The 17,277-nt window shown below is 37.8% G+C and overlaps 1 protein-coding gene across 1 annotated transcript in view; it reads left to right on the forward strand.

Moving 5' to 3' along the window:
- Positions 1 to 17,277, forward strand: part of TRPC4AP (transient receptor potential cation channel subfamily C member 4 associated protein) — a 71,557-nt gene that overhangs the window by 9,922 nt on the left and 44,358 nt on the right. Inside the window, exons 2-4 of the mRNA XM_081255125.1 lie at positions 8,968 to 9,096; positions 12,307 to 12,423; positions 15,289 to 15,346. Of these exons, the coding sequence (XP_081111251.1) occupies positions 8,968 to 9,096; positions 12,307 to 12,423; positions 15,289 to 15,346 (304 nt within the window). The remainder of the gene's footprint in view (positions 1 to 8,967; positions 9,097 to 12,306; positions 12,424 to 15,288; positions 15,347 to 17,277) is intronic.

Raw genomic sequence — 17,277 nt, forward strand, 5'->3', positions numbered from 1 at the left:
CTGGTGACATCTTTATGATTTTCTATGGATTGTATCATGTCATCTGCAGACAGTGACAGTTTTACTTTTTCTTTTCCAATTTGTATTCCTTTTATTTCTTTTTCCTTTCTGATTCCTGTGGCTAGGACTTCTAACTATGTTGAATAATAGTTGCCAGAGTGAACATCCGTGTCTTGTTCCTTCCTGATCTTAGAGGGAATGCTTTCAGTTTTTTACCCACACCATCACCAGAATGATGTTTGCTGTGGGTTTGTCATATATTGCCTTTATTATGTTGAGGTAGGTTCCCTCTATGACCACTTTCTGGAGAGTTTTTATCATAAATGGGTGTTGAATTTGTCAGAATCTTTTTCTGCATCTATTGAGGTGAGCATAGGCTTTTTTTCTTTAATTTTTAATATGGTGTATCACATTGTTTTGCATATGTTGAAGAATCCTTGCATCCTTGGGATAAATCCCACTTGATCATGGTGTATGATCTTTATATATATATATAGATATAGATATAGATATATTTATTTATTTATTGGTTGCGTTGGGTCTTCATTGATGCATGTGGGCTTTCTCTAGTTGCAGCAAGTGGAGGCTACTCTTCATGCAGTGTGCAGGCTTCTGATTCTGATGGCTTCTCTTGTTACAGAGCATGGGCTCTGGGTGTGCGGGCTTCAGTAGTTGTGGCGCTCAGGCTCAGTAGTTGTGGCTTGCAGGCTCTAGAGTGCAGGCTCAGTAGTTGTGGCGCATGGGCTTAGTTGCTCCGTGGCATGTGGGATGTTCCCGGGCCAGGGCTCGAACCCATGTCCCCTGCATTGGCAGGCAGATTCTTAACCACTGTGCCACCAGGGAAGTCCAGTGTATGATCTTTTTAATGTGTTGTTGGTTTCTGTTTGCTAGTATTTTGTTGAGGATTCTTGCATCTATGTTCATCAGTGATATTGGTCTGTAATTTTCTTTTTTTGTGATATCTTTGTCTGGTTTTGGTATCAGGGTGATGGTGGCCTCATAGAACGAGTTTGGGAGTATTCCTCCATCTGCAATTTTTTGGAAGAGTTTGAGAAGGATAGGTGTTAACTGTTCTCTAAATGTTTGATAGAATTCACCTCTGAAGCCATCTGGTCCTGAACTTTTGTCCATAATTTATTCAGATTTCCCCAGTTTTTCTTTTTCTTTTTTTAATTGAAGTGTAGTTGATATACAGTATCATATTGTTTCAGGTGTACAACAGAGTGATTCAGTATTTTTACGGATTATACTCTGTTTAAAGTTACTATAAAATAATGTCTATATTTCCCTGTTCTGTACAAAATATCCTTGTTGCTTATTTATTTTATACATAGTAGTTTGTATCTCTTATTGCCCCTCCCCTCTTTCCACTGGTAACCACTAGTTCACAGTATCTGAGTCTGTTTCTGTTTTGTTATATTAATTCATTTTATTTTTTAGATTCCACATATGAGTGATAATATGCAGTATTTGTCTTTCTCTGTCTGACTTAGTTCACTAAGCATAATACCTTCTAGGTCCTTTCATCCTTTTTTATTGCTGAGTATATTGTATATTGATTTTGTATCCTGCAACCTTGTATTCTGTTGTATATATATACCACATCTTCTTTATCCATTCGTCTGTTGATGGATGCTTAGGTTGCTTCCATATCTTGGCTATTGTAAATAGTGCTGCTATGAACATTGGGGTGCATGTTTCTTTTTGAATTAGTGTTTTCGTTTTCCTCAGATATATAGCCAAGAGTGGAATTGTTGTATTATACAGTAATTGTGTTTTCAGTTTTTTGAGGAACCTCTGTACTGTTTTCTGTACTGGATGAAACAATTTACATTCCCACCAACAGTGTACTAGGGTTCCCTTTTCTCCACATCCTCCCCAACATTTGTTATTTGTAGACTTTATGATGATAGACATTCTAACAGGTGTGAACTGATATCTTACTGTGGTTTTGTATTGCATTTCTCTGATGATTAGCAATGCTGAGCATCTTTTCATGTGCCTCTTGGCCGTGTTTATGTCTTCTTTGAAAAAAATGTCTATTTAGGTCTTCCACCCATTTTTAAATTGGGTTGTTTATATTTTTTTCCTCTATTCTATTAAAGTATAGTTGACTTACAGTGTTAAGCTAATTTCTGCTAATAGGGTTGTTTGTATTTTTGATTTGAGTAGTATGAACAGTTTATATATTTTAGATATTAATACCTTATCAGTCATACATTTGCAGATATTTTCTCCTATTCAGTAGGTTCTGCCTTTTCATGTTGTTGATGGTTTCCTTTGCTGTGCAAAGGCTTTTAAGTTTGATCAGGTCCCATTTATTTATTTTTGCTTTTGTTTCTTTTGCCTTAGGAGACTGGTACAAAAACATACTGCTATGATTTATGTCAAAGTGTGTTCTGTCTGTGTTCTCTTCTAGGGGTTTTATGGTTTCCAGTCTTACATTTAGATCTTTAATGCATTTTGAGTTTATTTTTTATATGGTGTGAGAAAATGTTCAAATATTTTTAAAATTTATTTTATTGAAGTATAGTTGGTTTACAGTGTTTGTTACAGATTTCATTGTTTATCATGTAGCTGTACAGTTTTCCCAACACCACTTTTGGAAGAGACTGTCTTTTCTTATTGTATATTCTTGTCTCCTTTGCTGTAAATTAATTGACCATAAGTGTGGGGGTTTATTTCTGGGCTCTCTATTCTGTTCCACTGATCTGTGTCTGCATGTATGTGCCAGTACTGTGCAGTTTTGGTTACTGTAGTTTTGTAGTATAGTCTGAAATCAGGGAGTGCGTTACCTCCAGCTTTGTTCTTTTTCCCTCAGGATTGGTGTGGGAATACAAGGTCTTTTGTGGCTCCATATAAATTTTAGGAATTTGTTCTAGTTCTGTGAAAAATGCCATGGGTATTTTGATAGAGATTGCATTAAATCTGTAGATTGCTTTGGGTGTATGGACATTTTAACAATATCATTCTAATCCAAGAACACAGGATATCTTTCCATTTCTATGTATCATCCTTAATTTCCGTCATAAGTGTTTGATAGTTTTCCGAGTATAGATCTTTTACCTCCTTGGTTAAGTTTATTTCTAGGTATTCTTTTTGGTATGATTTTAAGTGGGATTGTTTTCTTGTTTTCTCTTTCTGATAGTTCATTATTAGTATATATAAAAGCAACAGATTTCTGTATATTAATCTTGTGTTCTGCAACTTTATTGAATTCATTTATTCTAATAGTTTTTTGGTGGAAATTTTAGGGTTTCCTATATATGGTGTCATGTCATCTGCAAATAGTGACAGTTTTACTTCTTTCCTTCCACTCTGGATGCCTTTTATTTCTTTTTCTTGTCTGATTGCTGTGGGTGTGGCTTCCAATACTACATTAAATAGAAGTAGCAAGAGTGGCATCCTTGTCTTTTTCCTGATTTTAGAAGAAAATCTTTCAGATTTTCACTGTTGAGTATGATGTTAGCTGTGGGTTTGTCATAAATGACCTTTATTATGTTGAGATACGTTCTCTGTATTACCAACTTTGACAGGAGTTTTTATCATGAATGTATGTTGAATTTCGTGAAATGCTTTTTCTGTATCTATTGAGACAATCATGTGATTTTTTATCCTTTTCTTTTGTTAATGTGGTGTATCACTGATTGATTTGCAGATATTGAACCATCCTTGCATCTCTGGAATAAATCTCACTTTATCATGACGTATGATCCCTTGTATATATTGTTGAATTCGGTTTGCTAGTATTTTGTTGAGGATTTTTGCATCTATATTCATCAGAAATATTGGCCTGTAATTTTGTTTTGTAGTGTCTTTGGTTTTGATATCAGGGTAATGGTGGCCTGGTAGAAGGAATTTGGGAGTGTTCCATCCTCTTCAATTTTTTGGAATAGTTTGAGTGTAGTTATTATTTCTTCTTTATATGTTTGGTAGAATTCTCCTGTGAAGCTGTCTGGCCCTGGACTTCTGTTTGCTGGAAGTTTTTTAAATTTCAAATTCAGTTTCACTATTAGTGATCAGGCTGTTCATATTGTCTGTTTCTTCCTGATTTAGTATTGGAAGGTTGTATGTTTCTAGAAATTTGTCCATTTCTTCTAGGTTGTCCAACTTGTTGGTGCATAACTGATCATAATATTCGCTTGTGATTTTTTTGTATCTTTGTGATATCAGTTGTTATTTCTCCTCTTTCATTTCTTATTTTGTTTATTTGGGTCCTCTCTCTTTCTGGCTAAAGGCTTAACAGTTCTGTTTTGTCTTAAAAAAAACAAAACTAGATATTGGTTTCATTGATCTTTTCTATTTTTTTTTTTTTTTTTGGTTTCTCTTATATATTTCCTCTCTGATTTTTATTATTTCCTTCCTTCTGTGACTTTGGGCTTTGTTCTTCTTTCTAATTCCTTTAGATAGTAGGTTAGGTTCTTTATTTGATATTTTTCTTGTTTCTTGATATAGGCCTGTATCACTATAAACTCCCCTCTTAGAACTGCTTTTGCTGCATCTCAGATTTTAGAATGTTGTGTTTCCATTTTCATTCTTTGGGTATTTTCTGATTTCCTCTTTGATTTCTTCAGAGACCCATTGGTTTTTTGGTAGTTTAATTTAGTCTCCACCTGTTTGTGTTTTTTCCCCATTTTTCTTGTAATTGGTTTCTAGTTTCATACTGTTGTGGTCAGAAAAAATGCTTGACATAATTATCTATGCACTTAAATTTGTTGAGACTAGTTTTGTGGCCTAGCATGTGGTCTTTCCTGGAGAATGTTCCATGTGCACTTGAAAAGAATATATGTTCTTTTTTTTTTTTTTTTTTTTTTTTTGTTTTTTTTGTTTTGCGGTACGCGGGCCTCTCACTGCTGTGGCCTCTCCCGTTGCGGAGCACAGGCTCCGGACGCGCAGGCTCAGCGGCCATGGCTCAAGGGCCCAGCCGCTCCGCGGCATGTGGGATCTTCCCAGACCGGGGCACGAACCTGCGTCCCCTGCATCGGCAGGCGGACTCTCATCCATTGCGCCACCAGGGAAGCCCCCTTATGTTCTTTTTTTGGATGGACTGTCCTGTAGATACCTATTAAATACAACTGGTCTAATGTGTTATTTAAGACCACTGTTTCATTATTGATTTTCTGTCTCAGTGATCTGTCCATTGATGTAAGTGGGGTGTTAAATCCCCTACTATTATTGTGTTATTGTCAACTTCTCCTTTTATGTCTGTTAATGTTTGTGTTATGTATTTAGGTGCTTCTGTATTAGGTGAATATATGTAAATGAGTGTTACATTCTCTCTTCTGTTGATTCCTTTACTATTATATAATGCCCTTCTTTTTTTGTTATATACTTTGCTTTAAAGTCTATTTTGTCTGATATGAGTATTCTTTCTTGTTATTTCCATTTGCATGAAATGTCTTTTTCCATCCCCTCACTTTCAGGTGTGTTTTTAGCTCTGAAATGAGTCTTTTATAAACAGCATATAGATGGGTCTTGGTTTTTTATCCAGTCAGCCACCCTATGTCTTTTGATTGGAGCATTTAGTCCATTGACATTTAAAATGATTATTGATAGGTATGTACTTACTGCCTTGTATGTACTTATTGTTACTTTTTTTTTTTTAATGATCAGGGCCTTCTTTCCTTTTTTAAAAAATTTATTTATTTTTGGCCACGTTGGGTCTTCGTTGCTGCACGTGGGCTTTTCTCAAGTTGCGGTGAGCAGAGGCTACTCTTTGTTGCAGTGCGCGGGCCTCTTATTGCAGTGGCTTCTCTTGTTTCAGAGCACAGGCTCTAGGCATGTGGGCTTCAGTAGTTGTGGTGTGCGTGCTCTAGATTGCAGGCTCAGTAGTTGTGGTGCATGGGCTTAGTTGCTCCGCAGCATGTGGGATCTTCCCGGATCAGGGATTGAACCTGTGTCCCCTGCAATGGCAGGCAGATTCTTAACCACTGCACCACCAGGGAAGTCCCTATTGTTACTTGTTTTCTGGTTGTTTTTGTAGTTCTCCTCTGTTCTCTTTTTCTTCTTTTAGTTTCTTCCTTTGTGGTTTGACGATTTTCTTTAGTGGCATGCTTGTGTTCCTTTTTCTCTAGTGTTTGTGTATCTATTTTAGGTTTTGATTTGTGGTTACTATGAGGTTCATATATGTTGACTTATAACTGTATTGACTTGTTTTAAACTAATAGTCATGTAAGTTCAAATGCATTCTAAAAGATCTACGTTTTTTTTACTCCTCTCCCTCACATTTGGTTTTTGATATCATAGTTTATATCTTTATGTTTATCCCTTTATTGTTTATTATAGTTACAGTTGACTTTACAATTTTTTGTCTTTTAATCTTCATATAGCTTATTTAAGTGGTTGGTCCTCAGCCTTTACAATATATTTGCCTTTCAGGCTTTCACCGTTAATTATGATGATAGCTGTGGAATTTTGATTAATGCCCTTTATCAGGTTGATTACATTGATTAGTTTTCATGTTTGACCCAACCTTGCATTCCTGACATGCATCTTGCTTTGTCGTGTTGTATAATCCTTTTTACATATTGTTGGATTTGGTTTGCTAGCACAGCTGATCCTTGAACAATAGGTTTGAATTCCATGAGTCCACTTATACATGGATTGTTTTCAATAAATACTTACTGCAGTACTACATGATTTGCGGTTGAATCTGTGGATGTAGAACCGTTGATACAGGGCTGATTGTAAAATTCAACTGTATGGGCAGTTGTCACCCCTAACCCCCATGTTGTTCAAGGACCAGCTATTTTGCTGGACGTTTTTGTGTTTATATTCATCAGAGATATTGTTCTGTAAGTTTTCTTTTAATGTCTTTGTTTGGTTTTGGTATCAGGGTAATAGTAGCCTCAGAATGAGTTGGGACCTGTTCCCTCCTCTTCTGTTTTATGGAAGAGTCTGTGAAGTATTTGCTAATTTCTCTTTAAATGATCAGTAGAATTTACCAGGGAAGCATCTGGACTTGGGCTTTTCTTTGTGGGTAGTTTCTTTCCTTCCTTACTTGCTCCCTCCCTCCCTTTCTTCCTTTCCTATTAAATTACTAATTTGATCTCTTTAGTTGTTGTAGGTATGTCAGATTTTCTGTTTCTTCTTGAGTCAGTTTATGTTGTTTGTGTCTTTCTGGGAATTTGTATATTTCATCTAAGTTATGTAGTTTGTTGGCATACACTTGCTCCTAGTACTTCCTTGTAAACCTTTTTATTTCCTTAAAATTGGTAGTATTGTCCCCTCTTTCATTCCTGAATATAGTTGAGTCAGTGTGAGTTGGTCACTGTAACTATTTTCAATATTGTTGGTTTTTCAAAGAACCAAATTTGATTTTGTTGATTTTTCTCTGTTATTTTTCTTTTCTCTATATCACTTATTTTTGCAATGATCTTTTTAATTTCCTTGTGCTTGCTTTGGGTTTGGTTTATTCCTTTTTTCTCCTAGTTTCTTATGGTGGAAGATAAGATCATCTGAGATCCTCTCTCCTTTTTAATATAAATGTTTATAACTATAAATTTGTCTGTAAGCACTGCTTTTGCTGAGTCCCATGAAACCATTATTGTCTTCTCTTTCTCTCCTTTCAAGAAAGGGAAAGATGTTTTTTCATAGTTTTGGGGCATGCCTTGATTTGAGCTTGCTTGAAGTATATAAAATTTCTGATAATCATTTAGACCTACAGAAGTGGTAATTTCCTATGGTTCACCCTAATACAAATTACTTTCACAAACGTCTCATTACCTCCCATTACCCCTGTATTATCTTATTTTTACAATCTAAGGAAACAAGCTCAGGAAGAATAATGGGACTTGTTCAAGGTCATAGGACTTATATGCGTCCGGATAGGCTAAGATGTTATTGAAGACCTGCATGTCCTGTAATAAATTACAGTGAACTTTTGATCTAATTGAGGGACAAGTGTACATGAAAATAATTGACTTCTGGCACCTGGTAATGCTGTGTCCCCAAAGTAGACACTGCCATATTGATTAATGAACCTGTCATTAGACTAGGCTATTGCTCATGCCTTCACACATTTACTGAGTGTCTGATCTGTGCCTGGCATTCTTTGAGAGAAAGAAGGTGTGCACAGTAAACACAGCTTGGTACCTACTTTGAAGGAGCTTGTGGTCTACAGGAGGCGGGGACAAATGAGCCAGTAATTATGATACAATATGATAAATGTTAGATAAGACCCCAGACTCTTAGAAAGGAGAGAGGGGAAGGCCTATCAAGGAAAATTTCTGGTTTTTTGGCTGGCATTTAGTAGAAAGAGCTTTCTGGGTAGAAAAGACAGGGAGGAGAAGGAGCTTTCCAGATAGAAAAGACATCCAAAGATGTTCTGTGGCAGTAGAGTTCACTCTTGAACAATACAGGGGGTCGGGGCACTGACCCTCCACAGTTGAAAATTCTTGTATAGCTTTGAGTTGGCCCTCCATACCTGCAGTTTCCCTGCACCTGCAGATTCAACTAGTCGTGGATTGTGTAGTACTGTAGTATTTACTTTCGAAAAAAATCCCACATATAAGAGGACCCACGCAGTTCAAACCTGTGTTTAAGGGTCAACTGTATATGGGTGTGTGTGTAAATAATTACCCCCCTAGCCCCAACCTTAGGTTTATTTTCTCCCTGCACAAGTGGCATATCATATATACAGGTACACAGCTCTGTAGGCGGGGAAAAGCATGTGCAGAGAGGCACAGAGAGAGAACATGTGCATCTGGAGCCTAGAGCAGGCACTGGGAAAGAGATGAAGCTAGAGAGGAAAGTAGGCGATAGAATAGGAAGGGTGTGTATCACGAACAAGGAGCTGGACTTTTATCTTGCAGGCTGTTGGGGAACTTCTGAACGTTTAGAAAGACCTTTGAATTATTTGTCCTGGGTGGGTTTGGGAGCCAGCTGCTCTCTTTTGCTGTATATGCTAGTAGTTCTTTCCTCACCAGTAAACTTTTCCTCTTTTTTTTTTTTTCTTTTGCCTCACAGTTCACTGAAACTTTTTTGACGGAGAGGGACAAACAGTCCAAATGGAGTGGAATTCCTCAGCTGCTCCTTAAGCTGTATGCAACCAGCCACCTCCACAGTGACTTCATTGAGTGCCAGAACATCCTCAAGGTAACTGTTAGGGGACTTGGAGGGACTGCATTCAGGGTCTCCAGATGATACAAGATGTCTGTTTTTTTTTCTCTTCTTCCGCCTACTTTTTAAAATAATCTGTTTTGGGGCTTCCCTGGTGGCGCAGTGGTTGAGAGTCCGCCTGCCGATGCAGGGGACGCGGGTTCGTGCCCCGGTCCGGGAAGATCCCACATGCTGCGGAGCGGCTGGGCCCGTGAGCCATGGCCGCTGAGCCTGCGCATCCGGAGCCTGTGCTTCGCAACGGGAGAGGCCACAACAGTGAGAGGCCTGCGTACCACAAAAAAAAAAAAAAAAAAAGTCTGTTTTTATTACATAAGCTATAGAAAATTTGGGAAGTTCAGAAAAAGTGCAAACAAGAAAATAAAAATCACCAGTAATCCCCCACCACCCAGAGATAATCACCATTAAGTTTCCTATGTATATACTTTTGGGTTTTATTCACATTTGTTTTGTATCAGTGCTTGCTTAATTAAGGAGGCCTGTGCCCTGGGATTAGGTTACATTCTTTTTCAACAGGATTTAAAAGATCCCATTTTGCTGAAGGTTCAAGAAGTAGCCTTGTGGCTGTTGATAATTATGACTAGCATATAAAATGAAGGGACTGGGCCTGGTGGTTGGGAGAGGGATGGAAAGAATGCATAGACATCTAGGGCAGTTGTTCTCAACCTTGAGTGTGTATCAGAGTCACCTGGAAGGCTTGTTAACAGAGTCCTGGGCCCTACCGGCAGAGTTTCTGATTTAGTAGGTCAGACTTCAGCTTGGGGAGGTGGGTCCAACTTTGAATTTAGATTACTGGCTCTAATGTAGCTAAAACCCATGCAAGTTATATTTGATCATAATGAAACGACATAATGTTTTTCAGAGGTGAAATTCTGTTTATTATATCGCATAAGAAGTCATTTAAAAATATAATAGGGCCAGGGGCTTCCCTGGTGGCACAGTGGTTGAGAGTCCGCCTGCCGATGCAGGGGACATGGCTTTGTGCCCCGGTCTGGGAAGATCCCACATGCCGCAGAGCGTCTGGGCCTGTGAGCCACGGCCACTGAGCCTGTGCGTCCGGAGCCTGTGCTCCGCAACGGGAGAGGCCACAGCAGTGAGGCCCGTGTACCGCAAAAAAAAAAAAAAAAAAAAAGTTTAGTCTGTACCTTTGAGAAGAGATGTTTTGGGACTTCCCTGGTGGTCCAGTGGTAAAGGATCTGCCTTTACCACTGGTGAGGACGCGGGTTCAATCCCTGGTCAGGGAACTAAGATCCTACATGCTGCAGGGCAACTAAGCCCACTTGCCACAACTACTGAGCCCGTGTGCCTCAACTAGAGAGCCTGCGTGCCACAACTACAGAGCCCAGGTGCCCTGGAGCCTGCGCGCCACAACTAGAGAAGAGAAAACCCGCACGCCACAACTAGAGAGAAACCTGCACACTGCAACGAAAGATCCCACGTGCCTCAACAAAGATCCTGCATGCTGCAGCTAAGACCTAACACAGCCAGAAATAAATAAATTAATTAATAAATAATAAATCTTTTTAAAAAAAGAAGAGATGTTTTGTCTATACAACTTTTTTGTAAGTTGAAAATCATTCCCAAATAAAAGTTTAATTTAAAAAAAGGCATTTTGTGTTCTTGATCTTCTCACAGTCTGATTAGGATAGAAATAGTGTCTTACACTTGTTTGAAAACATTTTGTAAGGAATAATGCATTATTTCATTTGATTCCTGCAAAATCTCTGAGATATGAGGTAGATGAAAGAGGGAAATTAATATTTTGAGTGCTTGCTATGTGATCATCATTTCTTTATGCACTCAGCAAATACTTATTTGAAATTTACTGTGTACCAGGCATATTTAATTTTTATGATAACTCTGTGAGATGGGTGGTATTAGTGTATTAGTCCAAAATAGTTTGATTGCAGGTAACAATAACCCACTCAGATTAGCAACAAAGATCTTTTATTGTCTCACGTAATTGGAAAAACACAGATGTGAACTGAGGGGCCAAATAGAGTTAGGCTGTCCATTTCTTATCTTGACAACTGTGTGTGGCCTCATGTTCCTCCACAGAAGTAGGGCTGTTGCCTGAGGAAGAGAAAAGGAGATACTGAGCAGGCAAATCCGGATGTCTTCTCCGTTCCCTTTTTCAGTTGAGAAAACAGACTCAGCATAACCTGCCCAAAGTCACGTGGCTATTATTGCTGTGAGCCCAGATTTGTCTTACTCCTGAAACCAGTTTTGTACCATGTTGCCAGCAGAATTACATTCTAGTTTTATAAATGAGAGAAATGAAACCCAGAGAAAGTAGTTCAGTCACTTACTAATTATGTGATCTTGTACAACTTTGTGATTTTGTTTTTCACCTGTAAAACTACACTCACTTCACTGAATTGTTTTAAAGATTAAATGGGCTAAAGTATAGAAACCCAGTGCTTGGCATATAATAGATTATCCATAAGAGAGGGTTCTGCTTTTTCTTGATGGACCAACATCAAGTTGGTCCAGTTGGTCCAGTACCTGGACCAACATCAGCATCACTTGGAGACTTATTATAAATGCACATTCTCAGGCCCCACCCCAGACCTATTAAATCAGAAACTGCAGGTGGGACCCAGCAGTCTGGGTTTTAAGAAGCCCTTCAGATGATTCTGATGCTCATCACTGTGTGAGAACTACTGCTCTAGCCCACTGTGTTCCATCTTCCCTCGAGGTTCCTGAGAAGGGAGCATAATGAGTAGGGCCCTATTATATTCTTCCTATCCTATCTCCTGTTTCACCCAAAATAGTTCTGCTTGCTTTTGTGAGCACAGACTCAGGAGCCAGACTTCCTAGGTTTAAGTCCTGACTCTGTCACATACCCTGTATGACATTGACAACTTCTTTGTGTCTCAGTCTCCTTATCTGTAAAATTGGACTGATAAATTACTATTATATCATTGGGTTGTGAGGATTAAAATAGGTAATAGATGAAGTACTTAGAACCATGCCTGGTACATAATAAGCATTTAATAAGTTAGCTATTCTACTGTTATAACAACTTTTATTGTATCAGCTTTTCTGTAAGATTTTTTTTTTTTTTTATGGTTCATTGTCTTTGACCTCATGGGAGTTCAAGTTGTGACTAAAATGCAAACTGTTGTTTTGGTGTCTGGTTTGTGTTGGATACTAAACTGAATGTCTTTCTGTATCCTTTTTCACTAGGAAATTTCTCCTCTTCTCTCGATGGAGGCTATGGCATTTGTTACTGAAGAGAGGAAACTTACCCAAGAAACCACTTATCCAAATACTTATATTTTTGATTTGTTTGGAGGTGTTGATGTAAGTTGTTGTTTATTATTACTACTGCTACTTAATGGCTTGGGAATTTAACTCTTGAAATGGGAGGTAGGAAACGTTTTAGAATTTATAGCAAACATTTCAGAATTTTCATCTTTCTTTATGATTTTTAAAAAATTATTATTTGGTTATAATTTACGTACCATACAGTTCACTTGCTTTACTTGTACAACTCAATGATTCTTGGTGTATTTACAGAGTTACAGAGTAACTATCACTACAGGCATAGCTTTTTTTTTTTTGGCCACGTAGCATGTGGGATCTTAGTTCCCCAACCAGGGATTGAACCCACACCCCCTGCATTGGAAGGTGGAGTCTTAACCACTGGACCCCCAGGGAAGTCCCCAGAATTTTCATCTTTAGAAGCTCAGTGGTGTTCACATGTATTGAAGCACCAAAACTTTTACACTAGAATAATTGATTTATGTAAATTGATCTGGTGGTGCCGTGGTTAGGAATTCACCTCCCAATGCAGGGGACGCTGGCTTGTTCCCTGGTCAGGGAACTAGATCCCAAATGCATGCCGCAACTAAGACCCAGCACAACCAAAAATAAATAAATTAATTAAACTAATAAAATTTTAAAATATATGTATATATCCCCTTTTTTTTTAAGGTACAAAGTAAAAGATATGTCTCTCTGGGACTTCCCTGGTGGTCCAGCGGTTAAGAGTCCACATTCCCAGTGCAGGGTGCCCGGGTTCAATCCCTGGTCAGGGAACTAGATCCCGCATGCTGCAACGAAGATCCCACACGTGGCAACTAAGACCCAGTGCAGCCAAATAAATAAATTTTTTTAAAAAAAGAAAAAAATGGAGATCTGTATAAATTAAATGACTTCAGGGACTAGGATGAACTGGAGAGTGCATGCCTGCTTTTATGGGGAAATGGCTTCCATTCCTATTGACCTTTGCCCTCAGGGATGTAGGAAATCTAGATTCTTATGTAGAATCTCCCAGCTTTTCAGTGGATGTAGACCACGTGAATTATGCCTGTGGGCCAGGTATGATCCATCACTTGGCATTCAGGGACTTTTAATTTATTCATTGACATAGTCCATCCTCTATTTGAAGAGAATTTATTTTAAATATAATAACCTATGCAGATGAATATCTTATACTCTTCTCGGATGACTGTGAAAAGTGGGGCATCTCTTTTCAAAAGCATTTGTGTAGTATGCCTCAAAACCTTAAAGATCATTACTCATTTTGCCCTGTTGTTTCCATTTATGTGAATCTCTCATGAAGACATAAGTCAAAATGAGATAAGGCTTTGTATACAAAGATGCTTAGTGTGGCATTATATATAATAGTTAAAAGTATTCATCAGGAGGAAGGTAGTTCTTGTTTTCTATAAGATCAGTGGTGATCTCGTTGATATTCTCTGTTATTTTCTATTCTCTGCTAAATTAGTTTCCATTCTAATCCTTATTACTTCTTTTCTTCTGCTTGCTTTGGGTTTGTTTTGCACCTCTTTTTCCAGTGAATTGAAGTGAAAGATTAGGTTATTGGTTTGAGATAATTCCCTTTTTTTTCTTTTAAGAGAAATTTATTTTTTGCATTTTTATTGAAGTATAGTTGTTGTATAATATAGTGATTTTAAAGGTTATGCTTTGTTTATAGTATTGTAAAATATTGGCTGTATCCCCCCATGTTGTACAATACATCCTTGTAGGCTATCTTAGACATACTAGTTTGTACCTCCCACTCTCCCACCTTTATATTGCCCCTTCCCCCCACTGGTAACCACTAGTTTGTTCTCTGTATCTGTGAGTCTGCTTCTTTTTTATTATAGTCACTATTGTGTTTTACTTTTTTAGATTCCTCATACAAGTGATATACAGTGTTTGTCTTTCTCTGTCTGACTTATTTCATTTAGCATAATGTCCTCCAAGTCCATCCATGTTGCTGCAGATGGCAAAATTTCATTCTTTTTTATGGCTGAGTAGTCTTCCTGTGTGTGTGTGTGTGTGTGTGTGTGCATGTGTATTCCATGTGTGCTTGAGTAGAATGTGTATTCTGCTGTTGCTGGGCAGAATGCTTTATAGCTGTCTGTTAGAGCTTGTTGGTTTATAGTGTTCAAGTCTTCTATATTTTTGGTAGTACGTCATTGTCTATCCATTATTGAAAGTGGGGTATTATCCAGCTATTATTTTTGAATTGTCTCCTTCAGTTCTGTCAGCTTTTGCTCCATATATTTTGAGGTTCTGTTGTTAGATGCATGTATGTTTATAATTGTTATATCGTCCCGATGGATTGACCCTTTTATCATTATAAACTGTCCTTTGTTTCAGCAGAATGGGTTTTTAAATGCATATTTATTGTAAACAGTTTAAACAGAATTATGTGTTATATTAAAAGTATGTAAAATGAAAAATGAATGCATATACTCCCCAGCCCCCTGTAGAAATCAGTATTAACTGTTTATGGTATACCTTTTGTGATTCTTTTTATAAACTTATGTTTATAAAAAGAACACAAATATTCTAAAGCAAAAGAGGAATCATAGTGAAAATGTTCTGCAGCTTTTAAAAAATTAAAGCCACCCCAGAGGTTAACTAATCTAACGTTCTTATTTTTAAAAATGAGAGCCAAGGCCATGGAGGGACACTGACTTGCCCGAGTTTACATGGGGAATAGGTGGCTGAGCTGCAACTAGAACCCAGGTTTCCCGACTCTTGGTACAGTGCTCATTTCCCTGAACTTCACTGCCTTCTGCCTGTGTTGGGAACAAGAGGGTCTTGCAGTACCCTGACAGATATTTGGGCCATGAGTTGTCATGGCAAAGATTGTTTTGTAAGTTGTGCTTTGAATTTTGAAGGTTTTATCCAATTTTTTTTTTTTTATAGCTCCTTGTAGAAATTCTTATGAGGCCTACAATCTCTATTCGGGGACAGAAACTGAAAAGTAAGTATACTTATCAGCCACTGGTACTCATTTCCTAACCTGCTGTTATGATGACAATTCCCAGGAGTTTCTCTTCTTTCCCTTCCTAACTCTTAACAATGAGGACATGCCTTATATTCGGCTGTAGGACACTCTCTGCCCCTAACTAAGCAGCTTTCTTTATTTTATACTTGGTAGAAATATAAGTCTAGTGCTTTAAAAGAAAAAGTGTGAAAACTACTGGGCTAAAATTATTGCATCTTTGTAGTTTCTAATAGTCCTTGGTTTCAGCTTTTATGTTTTCTTTGCAAATTCTTATTTCTCATATAGTTAATTGAGAGAGTAAGGAAAAGCCTGGTAAGATCATTTGTTTTATTTTTAAAAATTATTGTCTTGTTTTTGTTGTTATAAAAGTGATATAAGCTCTTTGTGAAAAGTTCAGTCATTACCAGAATGTGTATGGTAAAAAGTCAAAGTGTTTAGGGTAGCACATTATTTCTTGGACTGGGTGGTAGGTATATGGGTATTATTCTATTATTATTCTCTATAACTTACACATGTTGCAAATATTATTTTTAGGTAGTCAGTTGATAATTTAAAAAAATGAGTAAGTACACTTACTTTGGCATTAGAAGCCAGAGATCAGTTAACATCTGATGAATGCTCTACTACAAATATCACTTTTTTTTTAATTAAAAAAATGTTCCCCCCAACATCAACATGACATACTATGTTAAGGCCTTGTTTATATGTGTAGTAGTGGTTAAGAGGATTCATGTTCATCTTTTATGTCGCAGCTTTGTATCCTATCTAAATTGGTCATCATGTCCTCTACCCTCATAGCAGGTAGCATCTTGTAATTACTTGTTGGTGTACTTATTTATTCTCTCTTCTCCCACTAGATTTATAAGTTCCATGAGGCTTTGTCTTTTTTTTTTCTCGCTAACCACTGTATATTCTGTATCTGCTCTAGAGTGTATACTGAATAAATATCTGATGAATGAGTGAATTCCAGTTCCCTTTGAAAATGAAAGGTCTAGGAGTACTGAGATATACTGATTTGGTGTTCCACCCTGCTCTGAAGTCATGAAATAAATAAACCAAAAAGCCCCCATAGGTTGAAAAGTGGTGATGAGGGATACAGGACATCTGCATTGTCTCAAGATTATGTCAGATAACCCTTCTGGTCAAGCTAGCTTGGCAGGGCTGCCCACTGGGATCTTGGAGGGAAGCCTAACATTTTAGAGTGTGTGGCAGCATAGGAATGAATGGGAACAGTTTTTAAAAATAAAAGTAATGCCAAACAAAACACTTTATCCATGATTCATACTCAATTTTATCATCTCCCAGTTTTGAGGACTTGAAAATTTAGTTTCCTTTTTGTCGTACTCTCCTGTTCCTGCTCACAGAGAAGTAACTAGTTCTTTATTGGTACCCAACGTAAATAACAACAGAACAAAACACATTGAGTCTGTAGGAAAAATGACATCCTTGTTTGCTGCTAGTAGAATTTTCAGTGGAAATTTATAACAACAATCCAATTACTTTGGATTCTCGTAATTCTGCTTTTGGAGATGTACCTTAGGGAACCAGTTCAACACAAGCATTAAAGGACTATATATTATGTTGTTTATTTCTAGTCTGTTTAAATAGCAAAATTTTTAAAACCCTGGATATAATTCTTTTTTTAAATTTTTTTATTTTTATTTTTATTATTATTATTATTTTTTTGCGGTATGCGGGCCTCTCACTGTTGTGGCCTCTCCCGTTGCGGAGCACAGGCTCCGGACACGCAGGCTCAGTGGCCATGGCTCACGGGCCTAGCCTCTCCGCGGCATGTGGGATCTTCCCGGACCAGGGCACGAACCCGTGTCCCCTGCATCGGCAGGCAGACTCTCAACCACTGCGCCACCAGGGAAGCCCTAAAACCCTGGATATAATTCTAATCAAGC

The sequence above is a fragment of the Mesoplodon bidens genome (genome assembly GCF_964165515.1).
Source record: "Mesoplodon bidens genome assembly, chromosome: 15".
NCBI lineage: Eukaryota > Metazoa > Chordata > Mammalia > Artiodactyla > Ziphiidae > Mesoplodon > Mesoplodon bidens.